The sequence below is a fragment of the Stegodyphus dumicola genome, chromosome 1 (assembly GCF_044657685.1).
Source record: "Stegodyphus dumicola isolate Sdum_Otavi_A_Nest chromosome 1, ASM4465768v1".
Taxonomy (NCBI): Eukaryota; Metazoa; Arthropoda; class Arachnida; order Araneae; family Eresidae; genus Stegodyphus; species Stegodyphus dumicola.
In genome coordinates this window covers 100992963-101016447 of record NC_140768.1, presented here as the reverse complement: position 1 = coordinate 101016447, position 23485 = coordinate 100992963, and the positions used below count along the sequence as shown (strand labels likewise).

At 30.5% G+C, this 23485-nt stretch overlaps 1 protein-coding gene across 1 annotated transcript in view; it reads left to right on the top strand.

Moving 5' to 3' along the window:
- l(2)05287 (WD repeat-containing protein l(2)05287) overlaps positions 1-23485 on the top strand; it is an 86277-nt gene that overhangs the window by 23427 nt on the left and 39365 nt on the right. Inside the window, exons 6-10 of the mRNA XM_085818285.1 lie at positions 5791-5861; positions 6521-6616; positions 10894-10982; positions 17222-17377; positions 20448-20647. Of these exons, the coding sequence (XP_085674411.1) occupies positions 5791-5861; positions 6521-6616; positions 10894-10982; positions 17222-17377; positions 20448-20647 (612 nt within the window). The remainder of the gene's footprint in view (positions 1-5790; positions 5862-6520; positions 6617-10893; positions 10983-17221; positions 17378-20447; positions 20648-23485) is intronic.

The window sequence follows — 23485 nt, the reverse complement described above, 5'->3', positions numbered from 1 at the left end:
AAACAAGCAACGGACCTCTTTTTTTTTTTTTTTGTCTTGTCACTTTCCAATCTGGATTGAATAGGACTAAAAGTTCTGCGGTCTACCAACCCAAGCGAAGAATGATTCTATTCCGGAAATTTAACGCAGTCTGTTGAAAATTAGAATGAAAAACACTCCAGATTGGTAAGTCTCTTTCTTTTCCTTTATTTAGTTCTTTATTCTCCCAATACCGGCAGCTGTTGAAACCGATTGCGTAATATCATGTAGGGAAGAATTACAGCGCATGTATTGTGCAATAACGTTTGCGATATTTTGCAGAGATAATTAATTTTGATGTTCGGTATGAGATTTGTTTATGAACACTTAAAAGAGTTTTACTGCGCTTGCTAAGCAGAATATTTTTCTGTTCCGTTGGTCTGTTTTTATATGATGCAATATCAAAATGTCAAAAGCATTTATTTAGCGGAAAAATCTAAAGAACCGCTACAGTCTATCCCCCCCTCCGCTCCTCTTTCTCAAGTTACGCTCGACTGTCCGAATATTCACCAATTTTCAAGTATGCTGGTAGTTAAGCTTTTACTGTTAAAGGATGACTGCATGAAGCAAATTTCTGTCTTCTGATTTCAGAAATGTTCCTCTTTTTTACTTAAATTACTTTGCTTGCAATATCTGTTAAGGAAAAACTGATATACGATGAAAATTTAGAAAATGTTCAAAATTTAGATTTAAATTAGTTAAATATCAATATGAGTGGAAAAATAAAGTGTATTTATTATTAAGTTCCAAGCGAATAGAATAAATATGCCTTATTATTATTTATTTCCTCTATTTTGAACTGAAATTTCATCATTAAATCTTGTAGTATAGTTTAGTTCTGCATAATTTTTTTCCTCTCATTGTAAACTAGTTCTGTAAATTGAACTGTTATTTAAAATTTAAAAAAAAAAGTAATTATTTTCCATGGTTGAGGTAATGCTTATTCTCTCTTAATAAATACTGCATTTCTCATATTTTAAATGCGAGTCTAATTTTTAAGGTTATGCAGTTGTGTATGATGTAATTAGACAGGTGCTTATTTTTTTTCTTAAAATGTGCTTAAAGTGCTTATAGGTGCTTATTTTTTTAACTAAAATGTGGCTATGAACCCTGCAACTGTGCAACAACATGCATGGTCAGCATTTTGAGCACTTTCTGTGAGTTTTTCACTAAACAATAAATCTGATTGCACGAACTTTGGTCTCATTCATTCGCTTGCCTGACACTTTTGTAAGTTCAGGTTGGAATTTTGATATTCCTCTTTTCTGCCTCTCAGAGTTATTGCTTATCTCTCAGAGTTATTAAAATAAGAAATTTAGAACTAATTCCACAAAGTCCCAAAAGTAGTGAAATTCAGAATCCCCTATGAATATATGTTATTTTATTTCTCTATATTTCTATAAAGTAATGTGTTTAAAGTTAATCTTTTGTAATAAAGAGTGGAATGAATTGTTTTGTTTTAAGTAGATAAGCCTTGCATGCTTTGCTGACTATACCTTTCCCAAAATAAATATTAATTATTGTTATCATTTTTTCAGCTTTTCTTAACCACTTGCGCTAAAGACATGCCACGCACGTCGAGATGTTTTTGTCTCAAATAGCGAGCGACGTGAACACCACGTGGATAAGCATTTATCGCAAAAATGAAAATAACATGGTGCACCCATCGCCTAACAACGAGATTGTTTATTTCTCGTATTACAGTTCTGGATTGCACTTGCAGACGCGGAGCGGCGTAAATGAGACAGTTTATCGCTTGTTATATTGTAGTGCACAGCACTGCAATCGTGAAGTTTAGTCGTAGAGCAAGTGGTTAAGAGCAGCAATCATGTAAGTTGAATTATTGAAGCCAGTGAACTGTTATTAACTCGCCGATCACAGGTTGTTTTTACATGCTTCAGAAGTGGTTTCAGGGTTTTTTAAGCAGTTTTGACCAAAAGGATGTTTGAATATAATTTTTTAATGATATTATGCCATTTTTAGAGGTTAACAGATTGAATTTAGAGGGGTTTTATATACAGACTAGTGTTATTAAGAATGGCTTAGATGAAACACTTAAGTTAGTTTCAAACCTGCAGAATGAGAGAGTGTCAGGAAAGTGCATTGGTAGCATCTATAGTAAACATATCAGTAGTAAAATGTAAACAGTAAGTAGCTTTCTTTTCTGGCATGGAAATTATAGAAATACTTAAATACATTTATTAGATATATATTCCAGTTTCACATGCAAACAAATTGAAATACGTTGAAGAAGATGGACCATCAGTGGATCAAGCCAATATAAGAAATTTAGTCATTCAAACAACTTCTGAGAACCAAGAGAGCTTTAATGTAGTACAGTATAAAGTCCGAAATCCGGATGTCCATTATCCGGAATACTCTAAAATCCGGACCTCAAAACCACCAAAACCGTTTTTCTCGTAGGCTTTACGCATGCGCATTTAATTCCCCCTCCATGCATAATAAAATATCTGGAGAGTACCGATTCCTAATTTCACTTCGACACTAAATAAAATACCCTTGTTATTGAAGATACAATCATTTTAGCATAAATTTGTGTGATCGGTAATTTGGCTCCGTTTCTGAGTATCTGCTTTGGCGCACGTCTCAAACTGGAACATTCTACATACTAGATATATCATTGATCTGATGCCAACCTGCCGAATCATTATTATTTGTTATACTTTCCTTTCATTACTGCATGTTTATCAAAACATGGCAACTTCAATAATGACTCATGTAGCAATGCCTAAACATTTTTTTTTTTTTTTTATGTTAGTAATTGAATAATAAAGGAGTATGAAGTAACCTTTTATGTTGACATTACGCTTGGCGATGTAGTACAGATTTAAGTTAAATGCGCTAAAAATGTTGACAAAGAAAAATTTACAAAAACTTTTTGGTTCATATGCTAAAAATAGATTTTGTTGGATGTTACTCATAGACCCAAAGATTACATTTACGGCTATTTGAATTAAGAATAGCTGATTTGTTATTCACATAAACCCAGATCCAGCTGTTATTCACATAAACTAGAACCAGATCGTATGTCTGCATCGGATTGCAGAATTTAGGACCCACAGAGACTGTATCAGGTGGTAAGATATTTAGCGCCAGCCCTCAATAAGGCTTAAGTATATGAGAGAGTTTATTTATTGAGAACTCTGATAAGCCTTAAGCATCTGCAAGGAATAGACATAAGTATAAAAAATAATGAAACTAATACAATTTAGGCTTAATTGTCTCAATGCGCAATAGAAGCAAGATAAAATTTAACAGAACAACTTGTTGTTAGTCGCCAAGCTTATGATGCATAGCCAAATATTTATAGTGAAGGATAGTTAATTTTGATGATGATAGCCATTAATTTTAAAGGTTTATCGCAAAACAAAGTTGAAATTTTCCAATTAACGGATTTTGTAAATAAATGTGGAGAAGCAGTTATAAATGAAGATGATATAAAAGAAGTTTTTCATTGTGATGAAAACACTTCTCAATCATCAATCACTTAATGAATGGCAAAATCTGTAGTATGGTTCTAGATCCAGAAAATACTGCTACCAATAGTGAAGAAAGTGGCAGAGAAGTTACTGAAAATGAGAAAATTTCAATTGATAAGTTAGTCGAAATTCTCGAAACAGCAGTTACAGGACTCAAGAACAAGAGATTATGTCTCAAGAACAGGACTTTGAACAAGAAATTATGTCTGTCTATAGAATTAAAGAGAAAGTATTAGCACAAAAAATGAAGCAACTTAAACAACTTACATTGAAAGAAATGTTAAATAAGGTAAACAAATAAATATTAAGCTTTTTTTTTTTTGTTGTTGTTGTTGTAAATTTTGATATCTTTTAGATCACAAGTACTTCATTATTTGATAAATCACGATTTCATATTTTTAATTCTATAGTTTCTACATGCCATCTTACTAGATTTAATCTGATGATCTAATATCCGAAAAAATCCCAAATCCGGAATCGCCGAAGTTCTGATGAGTCCGGATTTCGGACTTTGTACTGTAATAACAATTTTTTTTTGACAATTGTAAATATTCTCGTCTTTGATAATAAGCATTTATCTTTTACACGTAGCATCAGTATACAATCAGTATAGAAAAATCTGTGTAAGCATTAAGAGACAGAATTGGATTATGTATGTAATCAGCAAGTACGAAATGAGTAAGATTGTACTCAATGGTTAAAGCACTTAATGAATTGAAGTCAAAAACTGAAAAGAAATCAATGGTTAAATAGTTATAATGATTTAAGATTGTTTGAGTAATATCCTACATTAATAATATTGTAATCATAATGTTGTTATAATGATTTAAGATTGTTTGACAGTCCTGTTGGTTACTAATGCTATTCATACTGCTACTGAATGTACATATTTTCTTTGGTTCTATTATAACAGTATCTGAGAAAAGACTGCAGTTTCTGTAAACAAACAGCCATGGCAGTAATAACCAGAGCCAGAAATAAAAAAAGAAATACAGATATAAAGCTCTTATAACAGATAATGAGCATAAAATTTGATAAATTAGGAAGAAGGTATAAAGAAAGCTATTTGGTTCTTACACCTAATAAATCTGTTTATTATCCTAATCTTTTATGTAATAAATGTGATCTCTTTAATGAACAGGGCAGGTAAGAAAGTTATTTGGCTTAAAAAAAAGTATGCAGATGGTGCGAAGCCACATAAACCCAGAAGTACGAAGTGGAATACTCTGATAGATTGCATAAAACTATTAATAAAAAATTGTTCATATTACTTACACATACTTAAAATTCATGAAGATTATATTGCCAACTAAGTGCATGAAGTGATACAAATTATGACAATTATTAAATAAATGAAATATTTGTCTCATGCACTATCAAAACCTATTATGGTTGTTCTGAGTAATCCCAAACTGATTGTTTATATTACTTATCTTCTACTTATGTTAGTAAAATTTGATTGGCACCAGTGGTTATCTTAAGGACACTAATGATTATTTTATGGAAATTTCTAGCAAATGGTTAATTATTGTATTGCATATTATGAAGCAGTCCCACCTATATTTAATAGGATTAGAACAGCCCTCTTAACTTGTATTTTCTTTACATAGAAAAATCCATGTAAAATTTTACTCTGGATATTTGTTACAAAAAGATGTCACACAACCAAAACTATCAACCAAAATTTTATTCTTAGATTGTTCCCCCTTTTTTTTTGCAACTGATTGTTTGATAAGTTACAGAAAGTCACTTATCTACATATGGTATGAATATCAATATAAAAGAATATTATTAAAATTGATGAACTATGCTATATCATTTCTTATCTTGTTTGTAATTCTTCAACATAAACATGTCTCATATCTCTTTTTAATATTCATTATATATCAATATTAATTTTTATCCAGATTGTATAGTATCATAGAAATTTTGCCTGTGCTGTTAAGAGTTCAAAAATATTTTGCCAAATGTATCAATGATGCAGGCAAAAACAATAAATATTTGATCTTAATGTTAAAAATTATTTTTATTATTATGCTATTTTAAACATTTAGCCTTTTAAATTATTTTATATCATAGTGTTATGTAATATTTATACAATAAGTGATTAAACTGTGGTTCTATATTAGTTTTCTTATAATTCTATATAGCAGCAAATTTCATATATCAGGTTGCTCACATATAGATAATATTAGACAAGGAAATATTTGTAAGATTGAATAGAATTTGTTTCACATTGGACATGTAACATTTGTAAAACATATTTCTGTAGGGCAAGTTTGTGGCAGCTGTATATGATAACAACTTAACGATCTATGAATTAGAAAAAAAGATTTTTGTAAGGTAAGAAACTCTGTTTAAATATTAATTTATAATATATTAATAAAAGCTGCAGAATGTAACTTTTGTTTCTTTACCTAATGTAAAATTTTTGCGAATTATATTCTGGGTTTTCCTAAGTTTAAATGAAAATGCATTTCAATATTAAATAAACTGTTAATGTGAGGAAAGGAACAAGCACTGAATTTTAAAAAGTGGATTTTTTTGTTATTTGGCTGACTGCTAATATCATTTGAGTAACAGAGACAATGACCAATATTTTAAAGCTAAAAAGAGCTCCCTTAAAAAGTGAAAAAATCAGTTTAAGAAGGAATATTAAAAATGTTTTTCTTCAAGTTAGCATTTCAAATGTTTTTTTTTTTTTCAGATGAACCGAACAAAATAATAAGTTGAGTTAAAGAGCACATTTTGGTAAAAATACCATCAAAGATATGTGTTTACAAGAAAAGCAAACACATTTTCCTTTTGAAGGGCTTCTTGTCTTTGAAATGTTGTTGGTATAAAATTTATGACTCTTCTTGATACTAATTACAAATTCAAAACTGTATAATTGTAAGTGAAGATTTTTAAGATTCTATCCAGTTCTATGCGTTAGATGCCGTTCTTAAAATGATTAAATGCATATTTTACCATTATTCTGAAATGTAGCCTTCTTATTTTAGACACAAGACTGGAGAACGTATGTTAAAATGTGTTGTTTGCCATCCATCAGATGATATTGTTGCTACTGGTGATAATCAAGGGCGAGTCCTTGTTTGGTATGTTCAACATAATTTTATATTTAATGTTTATTTATTAATACACAAATTTAACAAATAGTGCATTGAACAAATCAAGGGTGAGTCCTTGTTATGTTCAACAGAATTTTATATTTAATGTTTATATATTAATACACAAATTTAACAAGTAGTGCATTGAAACAATTTTAGCGGTTTTGAGGACTTTTTGAAACATTGCTTCATTGCTGAGAAATTATTTTTGAAGCAATAATGGGAACATAAAAAAGTTGTAAAAGCATAAAAGTAGTCACAGTGACAATCATAAAGATAAGCAGAGCAGTATACTTTATCAAATGGTTAAATTTCATTGACTCATCACAAGAACATTCCAATAAATAATATGTGACTGATGACTCAGAAATTAGATTAAAACATTAACAGATCTTTATTGATTATCATATTAGTATAATCAGCTATGAACATGAATTTCAACTCATAACTTTAAAAGAACGAGAGGGAAAAAATCTATTTATAGAACATGGCATTGCATATTTCAAAATATCTTTTTGCTTGCTGCCATCTACAATAAATAATATGGATAAAAAGATGAAAGTAGTTACTTATATGGGAAAAGCATAAAGAACATGAGGAAAATCAGCCATATCCATCTGGTGCAGTTGCTTTTAGATAAAATTGTGTTAAGAATCTGAAATTAGGAATAAAAGCAGGACAAAGAGACACTTTGGGATAGGAGAAGAAAATGAGACATTTCATATCTTTTCTGCAGAAATTCTAGCTTGCTGAGTTTTGATAAATTTCTGTGTAGACTTTATTATCCAAGATTAAGCTTGGTTAAAAGGCTAAAGAAAAGTCAGGAGTTTTATTCTGCAGTCATTCTTGAGTAGTAAATCAGCTTTCTCATTTCCTGGAATAATATAGTGGCTATTAATCTGTTGAATAAGCTTAGTTAAAAGACAAAAGTCAGGTATTTTATTCTGCAGCCATCCTTGACTAGTAAATCAACATTCTAATTTCCTAGAATATTACAGTGGCTAGTAATCTACTGAAAAGCAACTTCTCAACCAGAAGAGATTACTTGTTGATAAATCACCCTTTCTACTCTGAAAAATCATTCATCACATGAATAATTAAAGACTAAATTGTAGTTGGGAAACTGATAAAAAGAACAACCATTTTAAATGTATTAATAGTTTTAAAGGTGTGTTCGGTGGCCTTTATTTCAGAATTAAATGTTTTCTTTTGCAAAGCTTCAAATTTATCAAAGCATTTCTCACAAAAATGTCTAGTAGCAGATACATCATCTCCAGTCTATCCATGAATGTGAATGTGCAGTCAGTCTTTACTTGGGTAAAAATTATGAAGGAATTTTGAGAAATGGGCTGTTTATGACATGAAAAATTGAACAGTGATAAATATATTAAAATTCAGAATATAAGAGCAATCAGTTGTTTATTGTTAAAAAAAAACTCTTAACCAACTGTTTTCATAAGCTCATTATCAAATTATATTATTATACAGGGTGTCTATAAAGTCCCGGATCCATTTTTATGTTTAATAACTCATAAAATAATGAAGATATAAACAAACTTATGGCATTTATTGATGAAATAACTTATATATTTTCTTTTTCAGGTTTGAATATCTTTACTTTTGTAAATATCGTCTGCGCGTGTGGTTAATTTCAGATAATTTCATTTTCCAGCCTAAATATCTGTACTTTTCTAACTATCGTCTGCTTATTAATTGCATTTTTTCTCTTTTGTTTTTGGCAACTATTGCAATGTTATGTTTTCTTTTGATGTGTTTGTTTTAGTACTTTTGTACGTGATGTTTTATTCGACTGGATATTAAGGAGAATGCATACACCTTAAGAGAAAGCACAGATTTTATGGTGATTCATAGAAACGAAATCCATATTGCAAACACAGAGAAATTGCAGAAGAATTTACTAAAATGATCCTCCATCCGAAAGCAGCATCTTGCGGTGGAAAAAGAATTTTCTAGAAACTGTAAGTATCGCAGATAAGAAATGTTCCGGACATCCCTGCACCAGTGATTTTGATGTTGAGCATGTCAGAGACATTTTTACACAATCCTAGAAGATCTGTGAGATCAGTGGCAAGAGAATTGGATATGGCAATTTTGACGGTGTACAAGGTTATTAAGAAAAAATTAAGACTGCATGCATACAAAGTTCAAATTGTTCAAGTTTTGGAACTGGACGATAGGCCTAGGAGAATGGTCTTTGCAACAGATATGCTAAGGAGGATAAATAATGCTGAATTTCTGAAGTGCATTATGTTCTCCGACGAAGCATCCTTTCATCTTTCTGGCATTGTTAATCGCCATAGTGTGCGCATATGGGGATCTGAAAACCCCCATGAATACCGTGAGGCACAAAGGGATTCCCCAAAGGTTAATGTATGGTGCGGACTAATGCACGGCCGAGTCATTGGGCCTTTCTTTTAAGACGGTCTCATCAGTCGTATACTTAGATATGTTGGAAAACTTCGTATTTCCACAACTAGAAGAGCTTCAGCTTCATGTCTTTTTGCAACAAGATGGTGAACCACCTCATTGGGGTACCTTTGTTTGTAGTTCTTTGAATGACCATTTTACAGGAAGATGGATTGGGCCCTCGCCCAAGAAAGATCCAATTCCTTGGCCACCCAGATCATTTGATATAACACCGCTGGACTTTTTCCTTTGGGGATTTATAAAGGACAACGTTTACAGGAGGAGAGCGTCAAACATTGATGACCTAAAAGCCAGAATTACAACCGCAAGAGCCTCTGTGGATGCTGAAATGCTTGCCGGTACCTGACGTAATATTGAATATCTACTTGATATTCTCCATGCGACGAAGGGGGCACACGTGGAAGTTCATTGACAAGGGTCATGAAACTTTTTGAGTTTATCTAACCATTTACGTTATTAATTTTAATCTATCTTTATTATTTTATGAGTTATTAAACATAAAAATGGGTCCGGGACTTTATAAACACTCTGCATTATTAGCTGTTTTTGATAAGCTTATTATCTAAATCTCCTATTTCAAATCTTAACTTAAAATAAGAGAGGTTGTGAGTTCTTCCAATGTTTGGCCTCTACAAAGACATCTGAAAACTGTATGAATATGCCAGGAGAGAGACAGCATTAGAAGAAATTTGTGTAAAGGCTAAATAATCAAAGTTATTTTCTTCAGATATTTATTTTATATAAGTTCAGTAGGGTCATTACATATTCACATTAATTCTCCTTATTGGTAAATTGGTTTCTTAAATAATCTGCCATATTTTAGCGATTTTCTCAGTGTTTTGACTACCATATCTCAGTGTCTCCTATACAATTCAAATGTATTCAACTTCTTAAATTTTACTTTTTTTTCAACTGCTTTGTTAGCTTTAGACATCAGAAACTCATCATACCTTATTTGAAAATAAATTTTGCACTAATGACATGTTGCCAATTAAAAAACAAGCATATTTCTAGCATACCAGTTATATCTTGGAACCACCCATTTCATTGTGGTGCTTACCAGCAGTTGAGCATTTAAGTCCCTGAACACTAGTAGTTCAACCTGGGTTCGATTCCAGGTGAACAGGGTGGTTTTTACCCATGTGTGACATAGATAAGAGCCAATTTCTCCCCGAAAGTCCTCTGTGAAGGCATCCCTTCCCTTAGGCAGATAACATTAGCGCAATTTGCCGTAATCAGCTTATAAAGCAGTTGCGAGTACAATGGTTCATTTTTAAGAATCTTCTGATCATGCTATTATATCATTTTCCACGAACCTTATATGGGAAGTATGAACAGTGTTTCATTCTATTTAATGAATTTTTCACTGGATCAAAATATAAATTATCACTAGCCCCAGAATAAAGGTACTGTTTATTAAGTATATAAGGAACAGATTTATATTGTGTAATCCAAGAAGAATATGAGATACTTTCAATTCCAAGCATCTTCTATTAGGTTTCTGAGTATATTTTATATATTGAGTAGCATATGTCAAAAGAAATAAATAATTTAATATGTTAATATTCATAATTTGCTTCAAAGTATATAATTTTGCCTTCTCGTGCAATTTTTCTTTTTCATTTTGTTATACTGATATTGGTGAATTGTGAATATTTTATTTTTGTATTTCTAATTATACTGTAAAAGTAGTCTATATAAGTCTTTCTCCATTTTCCAACACCCAAAAATAGTCTTGGTTTTGAATAAATGTAGTGAAGTTTGAGAAAAAGTACCTTTTGTGTTTACTTACTTACTTTTTATTCTTTTAACTGTAGGTCAAATATATTTGACAGTAAGAGACCCATTCGTTCCATTTATCATTGGCATACTCTTCCTGTTGCTGATTTAGTATTTTCTACTGAAGGTAAATAACTTTCATGCTGTATTTAACATTTACTACTAAAGGAAAATAAATATTATTTTTGCAATTCTTATTGTAAGTAAACTTACTTTATGATATGTATGAAAAGTAATGATTGTAAGACATCATTCTTACATAAATGAAGAAGGAAAAGGAAGGATGAAATTTGTTTTGTAATGATTAATGTAAGAAAGTTTTTATTGATGTTTTATTAGACCCACATCAATTATATTAGTTTCCAAATAAATAATTTGAAAATCATATTTGCATGCTTTTCTTTCATAAACTTTTGTAGAATATTGGCTCCAAAAATACAGAAACTAAATTTTTGCTTAATGAAAGAAATAATTTTAAAAAATATTTATACAGTAAAAGAAATTGAACCATAAATTTAATTTTGTGATTATGATAAAAACACATTTTGCCTTTCTTAAATTGTAAGACTTCATAATGAATCGGACTACTGACATATATTTAAGCATGAAAATATACTTGTAAAAATCTACGTGTAACAGAAAATTAAATATTTTAATTTAAATTTCATAAATTATTGAAATTTCTATTAAACTGACAAAAGTGTTTAAGAAATTTTAGATGAAATCTTATATATGTTTTAAATTTAATTGATGAAGATCATATTTTCCCTTAAGTATCAAACATAGGGAGCAGCATTTATCATTTGTTTTCATCATTTACATAACAAAGGGTTCATATGATCCTTAAGAGTCCTTAAAAGTCTGTAGGGTTTTTGGAATCTATTTTTGGCAAGTCGTTAATTTCCGCCAAAATCGGCAGAAGGTCTTTAATCTTAATCGTCTTAAATTTCCGTTTTTAGGAGTGGCATTTTGAATGTTGTGAATTAGCATTTTGGAGGAATATTTTTGGCGATTCAGTGACAAAGATAGTTATCATTTGAATGGGTTCATCTATCCCCATTTTTATTTGTCCCTGTTTCTAATATAAATGGTGGGGTGTTAGAGGTTCTGGCCAATAAATGAAACAATAAGCATTTTGTAATTATTTCATTTCTTCTAATGAAGAACTGTTAAACAACTTTTTGCTTTTAGGGATGTGAACTCTTTTATTAAATGGTTCTAAATATGGAAACTTATCTACATTTTGGCAATTTTAAGATCAGTTTCTACAAAAAAATTTTGATTCAAAAACCTGGGAATTTTTCAAATCTTGTTTTTTTTTTTTTTTTTTTTTTTTTTTAAAGCAGAATTTATAAGTTCTATATATACCTGAAAAAAGAATGCATAAAAACATTTCATTACGAGTGAAATCAGCTCATTCTTTCCAAGCAACAATCAATTCATAAATAATTTTTGCATTTCCAAGCTAAGAAATAAAAACTTTTGTCATATCAGGTTAACATGTGTATATGTGATGTCATGATTTAAATTATTTGTAATATAGCAATGTTTTTTCAATATCAATAAAAGAATTTACGTAACAATAGCATACTGTGTCAGTTATCCTAACCTGAAACAAAAAAGTTGACAACAACAGCTATTTATTTAAAATGTTGATATTAACGAAATATTTTCAACATACAATGATATCACATGTAATCGCGTGTTTTCTTCAACATCAGAACATGACATTATATAATAATAACATATTTATTGTTTGGCAATGCTATTTTTATTTCATAATTAATAAAACTTACAATTTTTGTATTAACAAACTGTACGATTTGAAAGCGAGCAGGGGCAACACTTTTCTAAATAGAGCACTTTTATCTCCAGCAACTCCCATGACTGTTGGCACTCGGAAAATTGAGTGTGAAAATTAGTGTTTTCAGAGTTTTTAATTAATATTTCAGCTGATTAAAGTTGTATGAAGATGAGAATAGTTGAAATGGCTTTCCACATATTTTTGGAATCTGGGGGTACCTCTCTTGAAACTCAACTCCCACCGTTTTGGAGGAGTTGATGTCACAAACAAACAGACAGACACACACAGATTTTAATAGTGTACCTTACTTTCCATTTTGTTGGCTTATTATACAATATTTTGAATCTGAAAAAACAAGGTAATAAATGCTTATAAAGCAATATTTATGAAACAATTATTAGAAAAAGCAAAACAGCTATGTAATTAATTAAAAATGTTTTCATGGCAAGAGTTTTTCCATTGTAATTGTCTCAGAATAGGCATATGAGTTTTCTCTATAAAATTAATTTTACACATTTTTTCTGTATTTTCTTTTTTCTTTTTTAAACCTGCAAAATACTTCTGGCTTTTTGCTGTTACAGAATTGGTAGAAGTAATTTTTGTTTAGGATTTTAGACACTCCAAACTTGGAAAGTTTAGAAGGATTTGAAGGCAATATTTATAGACCCACGATTCTAGAAGATTCTAGAAAAAATGTGACAAAATGAAAAATGCCTTCATGGTATTAACACACAATGGGTGTATTTTACAAAAAGTTTGTCATGAATCTCTTACTTTTTGGAGGATTTTTGGAAGAACAATGAAAACATAATATTTGAATGTTTTACTTTTGATACTAGATTTATTTTTCTTAACATATTTATGTTCCCTTTATTTTCTCTACTTTTCACTAGACACAAGCATGGAAAATATCAAGTAGGCTTTTAATCTTATCATATGGATAGGCATTTTTAGAAGGGAATTTTTTTATTAATAAAGAAATTGAAAACTAATAAGTTAAAAGGTTCATCTTGTATGTATATCTTAATGCACCACAGAACTGGTGCTTGGCATTTTCCTACTAGTGCCTGCCCTAGATTCTAAAAGTTTTGCTGTTTCTAAATTTTTTCTCGGTGTGTCATTTTTTTATAAATTTTAAAATTCTGCCATACTGGCTTTCTAACCAGCTCTTTATATATTTTGTTTCTTGGTGTGTCACTAAATTCTAAAAATTCTGCCATACCAGCTCTGTAACTGGTCCTTACCGTGTATCCCCTCCTATTTATTTTGAATGTTCATATCACTAAAGAAATAAAATTAGCAGCTTTTTCTATATTGCATTTAGGTTTTTTTTTTTTTTTTTTTTTTTAGAAAAACAGAAATCTTTCAATTAAATCCAAAAATTTTAAACTGAAGAGGAAACATATTGAGGAAAGAAACTGAATATGTAAAGAAAATTATTCTTCAAATATACGTACAATTATTATTATGTAAATTGACTAGTTGTTTATAATTTCAACCTTTAATATAACTTCTCCTTTCTGTTTCTTCACCAGAATGCAAATCACTTGGATAGTTTTTAAACTGAGGTTTTTGGATTGTAGGACAGAATGTGTTTCTGGTCTCTGCTTGCATGCTGCTTTAGTTCTTGTCAGCTCCAATAATTTGTATTATTCCTCTTTGCGTTGTCGCTGCCGAATTTGAATTTTTTACGATGATAGAATTACTGAGATGATATGATTAAAATTAAATTGTGTAATATTTGACCAGTAGTCAACATTTTTAGTTTGAAAAATGTTGACCGTTCTTGTTTAATTGTGTAACCACAAGCTGTAATTGATTTTGCTAGCATAAGAATGTGCCTTTATGCTGTAAGTTCTTTTAAAATTAGATGTTTATTTAAACCTTTATCTGACTTTATAGTTACTTTCAGACATGGCGATAATTTGTTTCATGTCTGTCAGGTATTTTGGAGTATTTAACTTTTACCAGATCAGGTGAAACCTCATAGGTACATTGTTAAGAGATTGATAATTTAGAAGATAAAGCATGCAGAAACTAGTGGGAACATTGGTTTGTGTACTGAGACAAATTTCTAATTGTTAAAAAAAGATGCTTAAAGAGAATGAAATTGATATAAATTAGCCAAAATGTCGGTGAAAGTGCAGAATCGCCCACTGCTTGGCACGTTTTAAAGAATTGCACATACTCGGTATCCAAGTACACATCGACCTATTTTCATTTAAAAAAAATCCCAGAATTGCACAAAATGGCATTGTGTACTTCCTTGACTATCCATGTACACATCGACCTATTTTCACTTAAAAAGTAAAAGAAAATTGACAAAAATCCAATTTTTACTTTTGTAAAAAGCACCAAGCGAACACCAAACAAATAAGTGGGCGATTCTGCACTTTAGCCAAAATGTCTGGAAAGGCTCCAAATAAAAAAAGATGCATAAGTATTTTGTTGAGTCTTGTTGCTGCAAAAAATGTTTGTATCTGTTAATGTTTTGTAGCTCTTAATGTATAATTATCCTAATATTGTTTAAAAATCAATATCTTAATATTTTTTAACCACTTGCACTATGACTAAACTTAACAGTTGCGGTGCCGTGTGCTGCATTATAACAAGTGGTAAAGTGTCTCATTTACGAGTGCAGCTGCGAGTGCAATCCAGAGCTGTAACTTGAGAAATAAACAATCTCATTGTTAGGCGACGTGTGCACCACGTTATTTTAATTTTTGCGCGCGGTTTGATACAAGAGCATCTCGATGTGCGATGTCATTAGCGCAAGTGGTTAAAAATCAATGTCATAAATCGCATGTATTTTATACTATGGAATTTTATTAGATTGTGATTATAATAGTGCTTTTTTAACAAATATTTTTAAAAAGTAAATAAAATTTGACAGTTTTGATGTAAATCTATAATGAAATAGGGTATCTAACTGCCTAATTTGATCATTTGTGACTTTGCTCAATCTTAAAAGTTATCTCTGCATATTAAAGTGAGTTATTGCCTTTCCTTAATCTTTTGGCCTTCATTTTGTGTGATTTGTTTTCTGACTTTGTATTTATATTTATTCGCTTTTGCGCGTATATGAGGTAGGATTCAAATGTTCCCAGATTGAGTCAGTCTATAATACAAGAAATATTATGAATTAACTTTCAGAAACACATCCTCCTTCGAAATAAGACCCTTGTGCAACAACACACTTTTGCCAGTAAAGTTCATCAAAGCATGTCTAGAATCCATTTTTGGCCATGTCGTTTAATTAAGCCCCTGCGATGCACATTTAACTTCATATCAAGATTGAAATTGACGACCCTGCAAGCGTCTTGCCAGTTCAGGAAATAGGAAGAAATCACAGGGTGCGAGATCAGGTGAGTAAGGAGGATGAAGCAAAACAGTTGTTTTCATTTTTGCTAGAAAGTCATTGATGATTAGGGATCGGTGAGCATGGTGTTGTCATGCAACAGCACCCATGACTGCCCAGCCCACATTTTTGGTCTCTTCTTCCAGATCAACTCACACAAACAACGCAGGATTTCTACGTAGAGTTCTTTGTTCACGGTGTGTTTTTCAGGGATAAATTCCAAATGCGCAATGCCCTGGATATCGAAGAATACCTCTAGCATGACCTTTCCTTTAGAGCGATCTTGGCGGAATTTCTGCTTTCCTGGAGATTGTAGTGATTTCTGCGTTGCCGATGCTCTCTTGGTTTGCGGATCGTACAAAAAACACCATTTCTCATCTTCAGTAACAATTCTGCCAAGTAGGGAAGGATATTTGTCAACAACCGAGGTCAAGTCTCCCTCCATTTCCACTCGAATTCCCTTTCGATCTACGTTTAACATGCAGGGAACAATGTGTTGACACACCCTATGTATGTTAAGATCCTTAATCAGTACCCGCTGACATGTGGCCTCTGATATCCCAAATGATTCTGCAATTTGGCAAGTTGTTTGCTGCCTGTTCGCACGTACCACCGCAGACACCTTTTTGATTTTTTCATGATTGCGCGAGGTCACGGAACAGCCACAGCGCTCGTTGTCTTCGGCGCTTTCCCTTTCTTCTCTGAAACAATGATGCCACTCAAAAGCTTGCGTTCTTGATAAGGTTTCACTTCTATACACATGCGTCAACATTTCGAAAGTCTCCGTATCATTCTTTTCAAAGTGAACACAAAATTTGATATTGATTCTCTGCTCAACTGACGTCATTTCTTTCTATCCCAGGTTACTAAATGCTTCTGCCTACAAAAAATGCTGTAGCTCGCTAGCTTTCGACCACGTGATTTGGAACAAACCAGTTTTAGAAAAGGGGGAGAGTGTAGCAACATAAAAACATTCTTGTAGTCTCACTACTGCAAAACATTTTTATGCTATACTCAGTTCAGGAACCTCTTGAATCCTACAAGGTATATATTCTTCAGAATTCTGTTTAATTTAGTGAGACCAAATTCATGTACTTCCATTATAGCTAAAATTTATGTACTCTATGTATAAATGTATGTTTAAATATAAAATGAATTTTGTCATGAGCTAATGAATTCATGTCCAATCCAATTTAATATATAGGTAGTTATATGTACAGTGGTGGTGGTGAAGCAGCTCTTGTGAAATGGAATTTATTTTCTGAACAAAAATCAGTTTTACCCCGTCTTGGATCCCCTATTTGTCATGTAAATATATCCACAGACAATAGCTATGTGGTTTCTGCACATGAAGATAATGGTAAAATTTTATTTTCCCATTCTTTTTTAAAATTCTTAATTTTACAGATATTATCTAATTTAGTCCTATAAATATGTGAAGCATTCATACAAAATAGGAAATTATCATTCTAGTAGAAAGTATTGTATGGAATTTCTTATTATTTTTATTAATTGTTTTTTCTTGTTGAATATTGCATATTCGAACTGCTTCTTAGCAGTACATTATTAAATGTTTGACATGTAATCCTCCCTTTTTTTGTTAGTGTAACTGTAAGCTTTGATTGGAAGTATGCATGATTATTGAATGTTTCTGAACTTAGAGGTCATATGCTGAAATGAACTCACAATAAAGTTTTAATTTTCAGTGTTGAAGTATCTCAACTATATTAAAGAGAATTTAAGTTAAGGTTTAATTTGTGTTTAGATGAGTCTTATTTAACTTTTTAAAAGTTGAGTTTTATAGCAAAATAAGAAGATTGAAGAGAAAATATAAATTATTGCAAGGAAAATTAGATGTTTACCAGTTAAAAAGTATATAACACAGTCAAAGGCCACTTATAATAAATTTAGTTGTAGTGGTGACTTAAATAATTTAATTTAATGTCCCATGATTTTTACTTTAAAAACAGCATTAAGGTTGTTTCCAATTATGAAGCATCTTCTAAATATGGACTGATGTAACAGAACATCCCTTTCTTTCACTGTTCTAAATTTAACTGGCAGACAGCACTGTTTGTTTCTGTATAGACTTCAAACAATAGTTTTTTGTAACTTCCTGTTTATCCTCATGATCTTTTCCATGATTAAAGATGTCTTCTGTTATCTCTCTTTTCCCCTTTTTTCTTTTTAAGCAAAAGTGTTTGTTTATTGTTATAGGAAATGTAATTTTTCTTGGCTCAAAATGATAGCTAACACACTATGAAAATTTTAAAGACCTTTCTGAAACAAATCCAGTTACATTTGAGGAAAAAAATTAAAAAGTTGAAAGAAAGTTTATATTCTCAAAAATGGGAGCTTCTACCCCCCCTCTAAAAGAAAGAATAAAAGGTTATTAGCTATTTAATGCATTAATTTTAGCTTGCAATCGAGCAGAAAGCAAGTTTTGCTAGATAATTCAACTGTAATTTAATAAGCATCTAAATGTAAAAGAAACATGTAATCACTGTAGTATGGAAAATGCATTTTCCAGTCTATATTTTTAAAATACATGAATGTGAAAAATAGAAGTTTGTTGTATTGTAATATATTAACAAAAAACAGAGAAGTAAATTATTATATTAAATCTATGTCAATGAGCTTTAGATATTTTTAATATAATAATTCCCTAATCCTAATCATTCATAATTCCCTTATCTTCCTTAAAAATTCTTATTTTTTATTATTATTTAAAAACATCAACTTTTTATGTCAAGAACTATAAAAGTACCTTAATTTTCACGAAAAATCAAAATGAGACTACATTAATTCAGCAGATTTAATTTTAAAATTGTTACAGTACTCATTTGAAATTTATGCAACCATTGCGTACTTCTAGTTTTGCCAATGCATAATGTCTGGTTGGGGAAAAAGAAGATTGCATAGGTATTTCTGTGTTTTTTATATGTATAAAATTTATCTTGTATAATCCTTTATGAAAGCATTTCTTACTAGCGTATAATAATCTTCATGTTTTTTTGGAATTAATCTGTATAATCAAAGCTGCTATGTAGATACTTTTCCTCTGTGTATTTTGTTATTTTGTATATTAGAAAACTGGATTTTAGTTAATTTTTTAATTTGGGGGTTAAGACCTTTTTCTTAATTTTCTGTATTGTATAGGCTTTTCTTTTTCAATTCAACACAATTCCCTCTCCTACCTTTTAAAAAATATTTTTGCTGTAGAGTTTGTGAAATAAATTGACAACAAAAGTAGTATGTTATTAAGTATGTAGTAATAGTAATGTAATTAAGTATGACAGAGAAAGGCTAATTGCTCTTCATTATATTGCTTAGTTAAACATATGTATGTTTCAGTTAAGCATATTTGCATATTTTTGTGAAGACTTGATTTTTTAATTGCTCTCAAGCTTAAAATTTGTTTGTATATAATATTATATAAGGTGATTCAAAGTGGTAACCCATTTTCAAATTATTTCTGAAATTTGCAGTCATAGAAAAACAAGTTATAGATTAAATGGAAGGAACTTGTCCTTTTATCTCTTTTAGGTAACTTCTTTTAGCTAGGTGAGCAATAAAAGATAGTCTGACTGCGATAAATTAGTGTAGACCTTGGAGCCGTTTGTTTATAAGTATGGGGCTACTAGGTTAAGAATGCTAAATGCAGATGGTGATTAACAATCGTACATTTTGCCAAAGCCAAACAATGCGTTCCTGAACTGCCCCTTTACTACCTATAAGAACAGTGTATTGTTGATAGCTCAGAAACATAGCTACTTTAAATATTGGTGCTTTCAAATGTCTTCTCAAAGCCAAACAGTAATCATATTCTTCCTATACTCTCTCTTCAGCTTATCTTATATACACAGCAACACCAGTATGAGTTTTCAGATTATGTAAATTTGTGAGCAGCTTTGATAAACAACAACATAATGCCTTAAATGTACATTCAAAGGAACAGCTCCTATGATGTAAGCTTCAGTAAGCTAGAAGCTTACCGAAACCCATGCAATCACATGTTGTTTGACTTCTGAATAAGCTAGAAGCTATAAAAACTAAGTTGATTGAGTCTTTGATTCAGTGCACCTGAAGCACTTTATTTAGACAACATGATCAGTACTACAAAGATGTTAAAAAAGATCCCTCTCTTTTTGTTGTTGTTTTGTTTAGTATCTATCGAATTAAAACATAATTGATAAGTATAGAATTATATTCATCTGAAATTGGCTAATCATTTTGAATCACCTCGTATAATTACATGAAGAGTGCTTATCATTATTGTGGAGTCCTTCTCAGTTTATTATCCTATTTAATTTTTTTGTGTCTTGGTGTATTTTAACTGTAAAAAATAATATTTTATAATTGATTATTGAGATTATGTCATTAAGTAAACATTTCAATATTCTGATCTATTATTTTGCATGTTTTAATAGCCTTACAGATAATAAATTCTCAAAGAATAGTGGTTCAGCTAATTCAAGGATTGACTCAGGGCCACTTTCAAGGTACTAAGAGTGGAAACTTATTGCCTACTGGTATGGTGTATGACCCTCATACAAAAGCTATTGTAATGAATGGAAGGCCTGGTCACTTGCAGTTTTACGATATAACCAAAGATAAGCAGTTATTTAATGTAAGATTTTTTAGAGCTTAATGTAGTATTTTAAGTGTTATCTTATAAATGGTTTCATCCTTCCTTTTCAAATGCTCTTACTACAAGTAATTATGTTAGCGTATAATACAGTTTGATACTTGCATATTAGCTCAACAAACATGAAACTTTCGCCAGGCAATGGAATTTAGTTTAGATAAGCGTGACATAATAGCACACAACATCTGCACTTTCATTTTATATAACCTCAACTGATTCTTGAAAAGTGTAAACTATTTTTCTAAGAGCTAGGATATAAAGTAACTGTTGTTGTTGTGTTTGTAGTATTTATTTATTTTTTTGCATTTCGAAGAAAATTAGTTCAAGGGCTGTAAATGAGCCACAGTGACTGCACTGTGGTTTATTTACAGTTTGTCGAGAGAATTAACATCTGTTCAAAGGCCAACAAAACTATAACAGACTGGAACAATGAGCTGTGGGAAAGTTTGTATTAGTAGCATTCTCTAAACAAAACTTCTTGTAAACTTGATGAACTTAACAAAATAGTAGAAATTAGCAAAAGCCTTTAAATGAAGTGCAAAACCAAAGCAAGTTGAATACTTCTGTAGCAGTGGCTATTTGGTGGATTGTGCAGAGCGAATGGCAAGTGTTTTACTATAAGACTTACAGATAGAACTGCAGCTCAGAATTAGACAGCAACAATTGGCATAACTTGAGGCAGCATTGGCAGGAGCTCTGCCATTGAACCATAAAGGTTCAATGGTAGTCCACTTTCATGGTCAGTGAGATCATACATAGCCTATATGTATGATAAGTAAATATCTATAATTTTTTACAGATTTTCTTTCATTTAAAAATATAAATGAGTATAAAATTTGTCACTTCAGAGTATGTGAAATATTTCAAATTCGTATAATAAAATGAAGTAGTAAATAAACTAGTAAATAAACTTATAGCTTTAAATATAATTTTCTATTTAATTTTGTTCAAAAATTGGAAAAAAAATATATTTATTTCAACTTTTGCTGGAACAAAATGTTTTGTGTTTCAAATAAAACCAGCTTTTAAAGAAGTATGTGATAAAGGACTTTACTTTAGTATATAGTTACATAAAATATGCAGTTAATTTGCTTCTGTTATATATCTTCTATATTTATTTCAAAACTTATTCTAAATTTAGTAAGCCAAATATTAATTTTTATATTTTAACATAAGCCTTTTTCTACAACTTTAGTTAGATATTCATTTTTAATAAGAAATAGATAAAAGTGGACGTAATATATTAAAATTTTTGGAGATGATATGTTAGAGAAATAATTTAGACATGCTTCATTTATCAATTATCAAAAATTATCTCATATGTAAGCATTAAATATTATCATACCTTGTTCTCCTATTCTAATAACATCAATATCATTCTCCGTAGGCCATTTCATTAAAGCATTGTAGAAATCTTTATTCTCTTTTGGAGTATATTGTAAATATTTTGTATATGCATGATTTTCTTGCAATATTTGTTAATTTTTTCATAAAAAGCTGATTGCATTAAATTCATAAGGTGTACAAACTCATTACCATAAGTCAAAAAAATATCAGGTTGATTAGTTAGGTGCATTTCTGAATGTTGGTGCTATTTACAATAAGCCAGATATTTCAGTTAGCTTATAATATCTCTAATCAAAAACATTTCTGGAGAGTAACAGTATTTATGAATAATTTTATTAATCACCTTCAATGGTATAAAATCCTAAATTTCACAGCCACTTTCTAACGAGTTCCTTCTGCATTTAGTTTAGAATTAAGATGAAATTTTAATTTGTTTTGTGACGTATGTGCATTATATGTAGATTATTTAAGCCATACATTTAGAAGTTTAACAGGCTTACTGCCGATCATTGTTCTGGCGCGTAATGCAGGGGGATGTCTCAGATGTCAGTCACATGTTGATGCGGGAAAAGCAAAGCACCATTGTTTATTCTTCAGTTCAGTTTGTTTTACACTTTGAGTATGTATGCTAGTATTGACATGGAGGGAAGGTTTAGAAACTAGTTGTATATTTATTTAATTTCAAATTAAAGCAAGGTTTTATTTTGTACAGAGATTATACACAAATAGCATTCTGAAATATGTAGTGTGTAATAATATCATTGTAACTGCCTTGTAGTAAATTCATTTATAAAATATATATTTATTTATGATATAGTTTCATATAAAAATAATGTATCTTATTGCTTATTTTTCTTATTTTGATTCGTTACTAAATTCCACACTCCAGTGAATAACATGGCATTGGGAAAACAATTTTACCTCTAGTGACAATGACATTCTAGCAAATAGCCATAAAATTTTATAAATAAAGACTTAAGAATCAGTATTATATACATAATCATTTTTATTACTTCCTTTAAATCATATTTGTTATCATAAATAAGTCAGCATATGAGTAACAGTCTGCTTCTAAGTCAGCACAATATACATTTTTGCACATTTTTTAGAAGATTTTGCTTTGTTATTAAAAAAGAAATTGTCTGCTTGGAAATTCTTTTTTTTTTAACTGCAGCTATATTTTTGAAGGTATAAATAATCATCTGCTACTTGACAGTTTTGTTTTCATGCAAAATGGCACTTTTAAAGAAGCAATGGAGGAAGGCTATGTTAGTGCTCTTCCAGAGAAAATTATTCGTATCTAATTATTTAAAAAAATATCTGAAATCCATGGTTTTTCAATATCTAAAGCTGTGATAGATAATATTGTCAACAAGAAAGGGAAAAAAAAGGTCAAACTTTGCTTCATGTTAAAAAATTGTTTCAAATACGTATTCAAAGAAAAAAAAAAAAAAGTGTTTGTTGCAGAGGTAA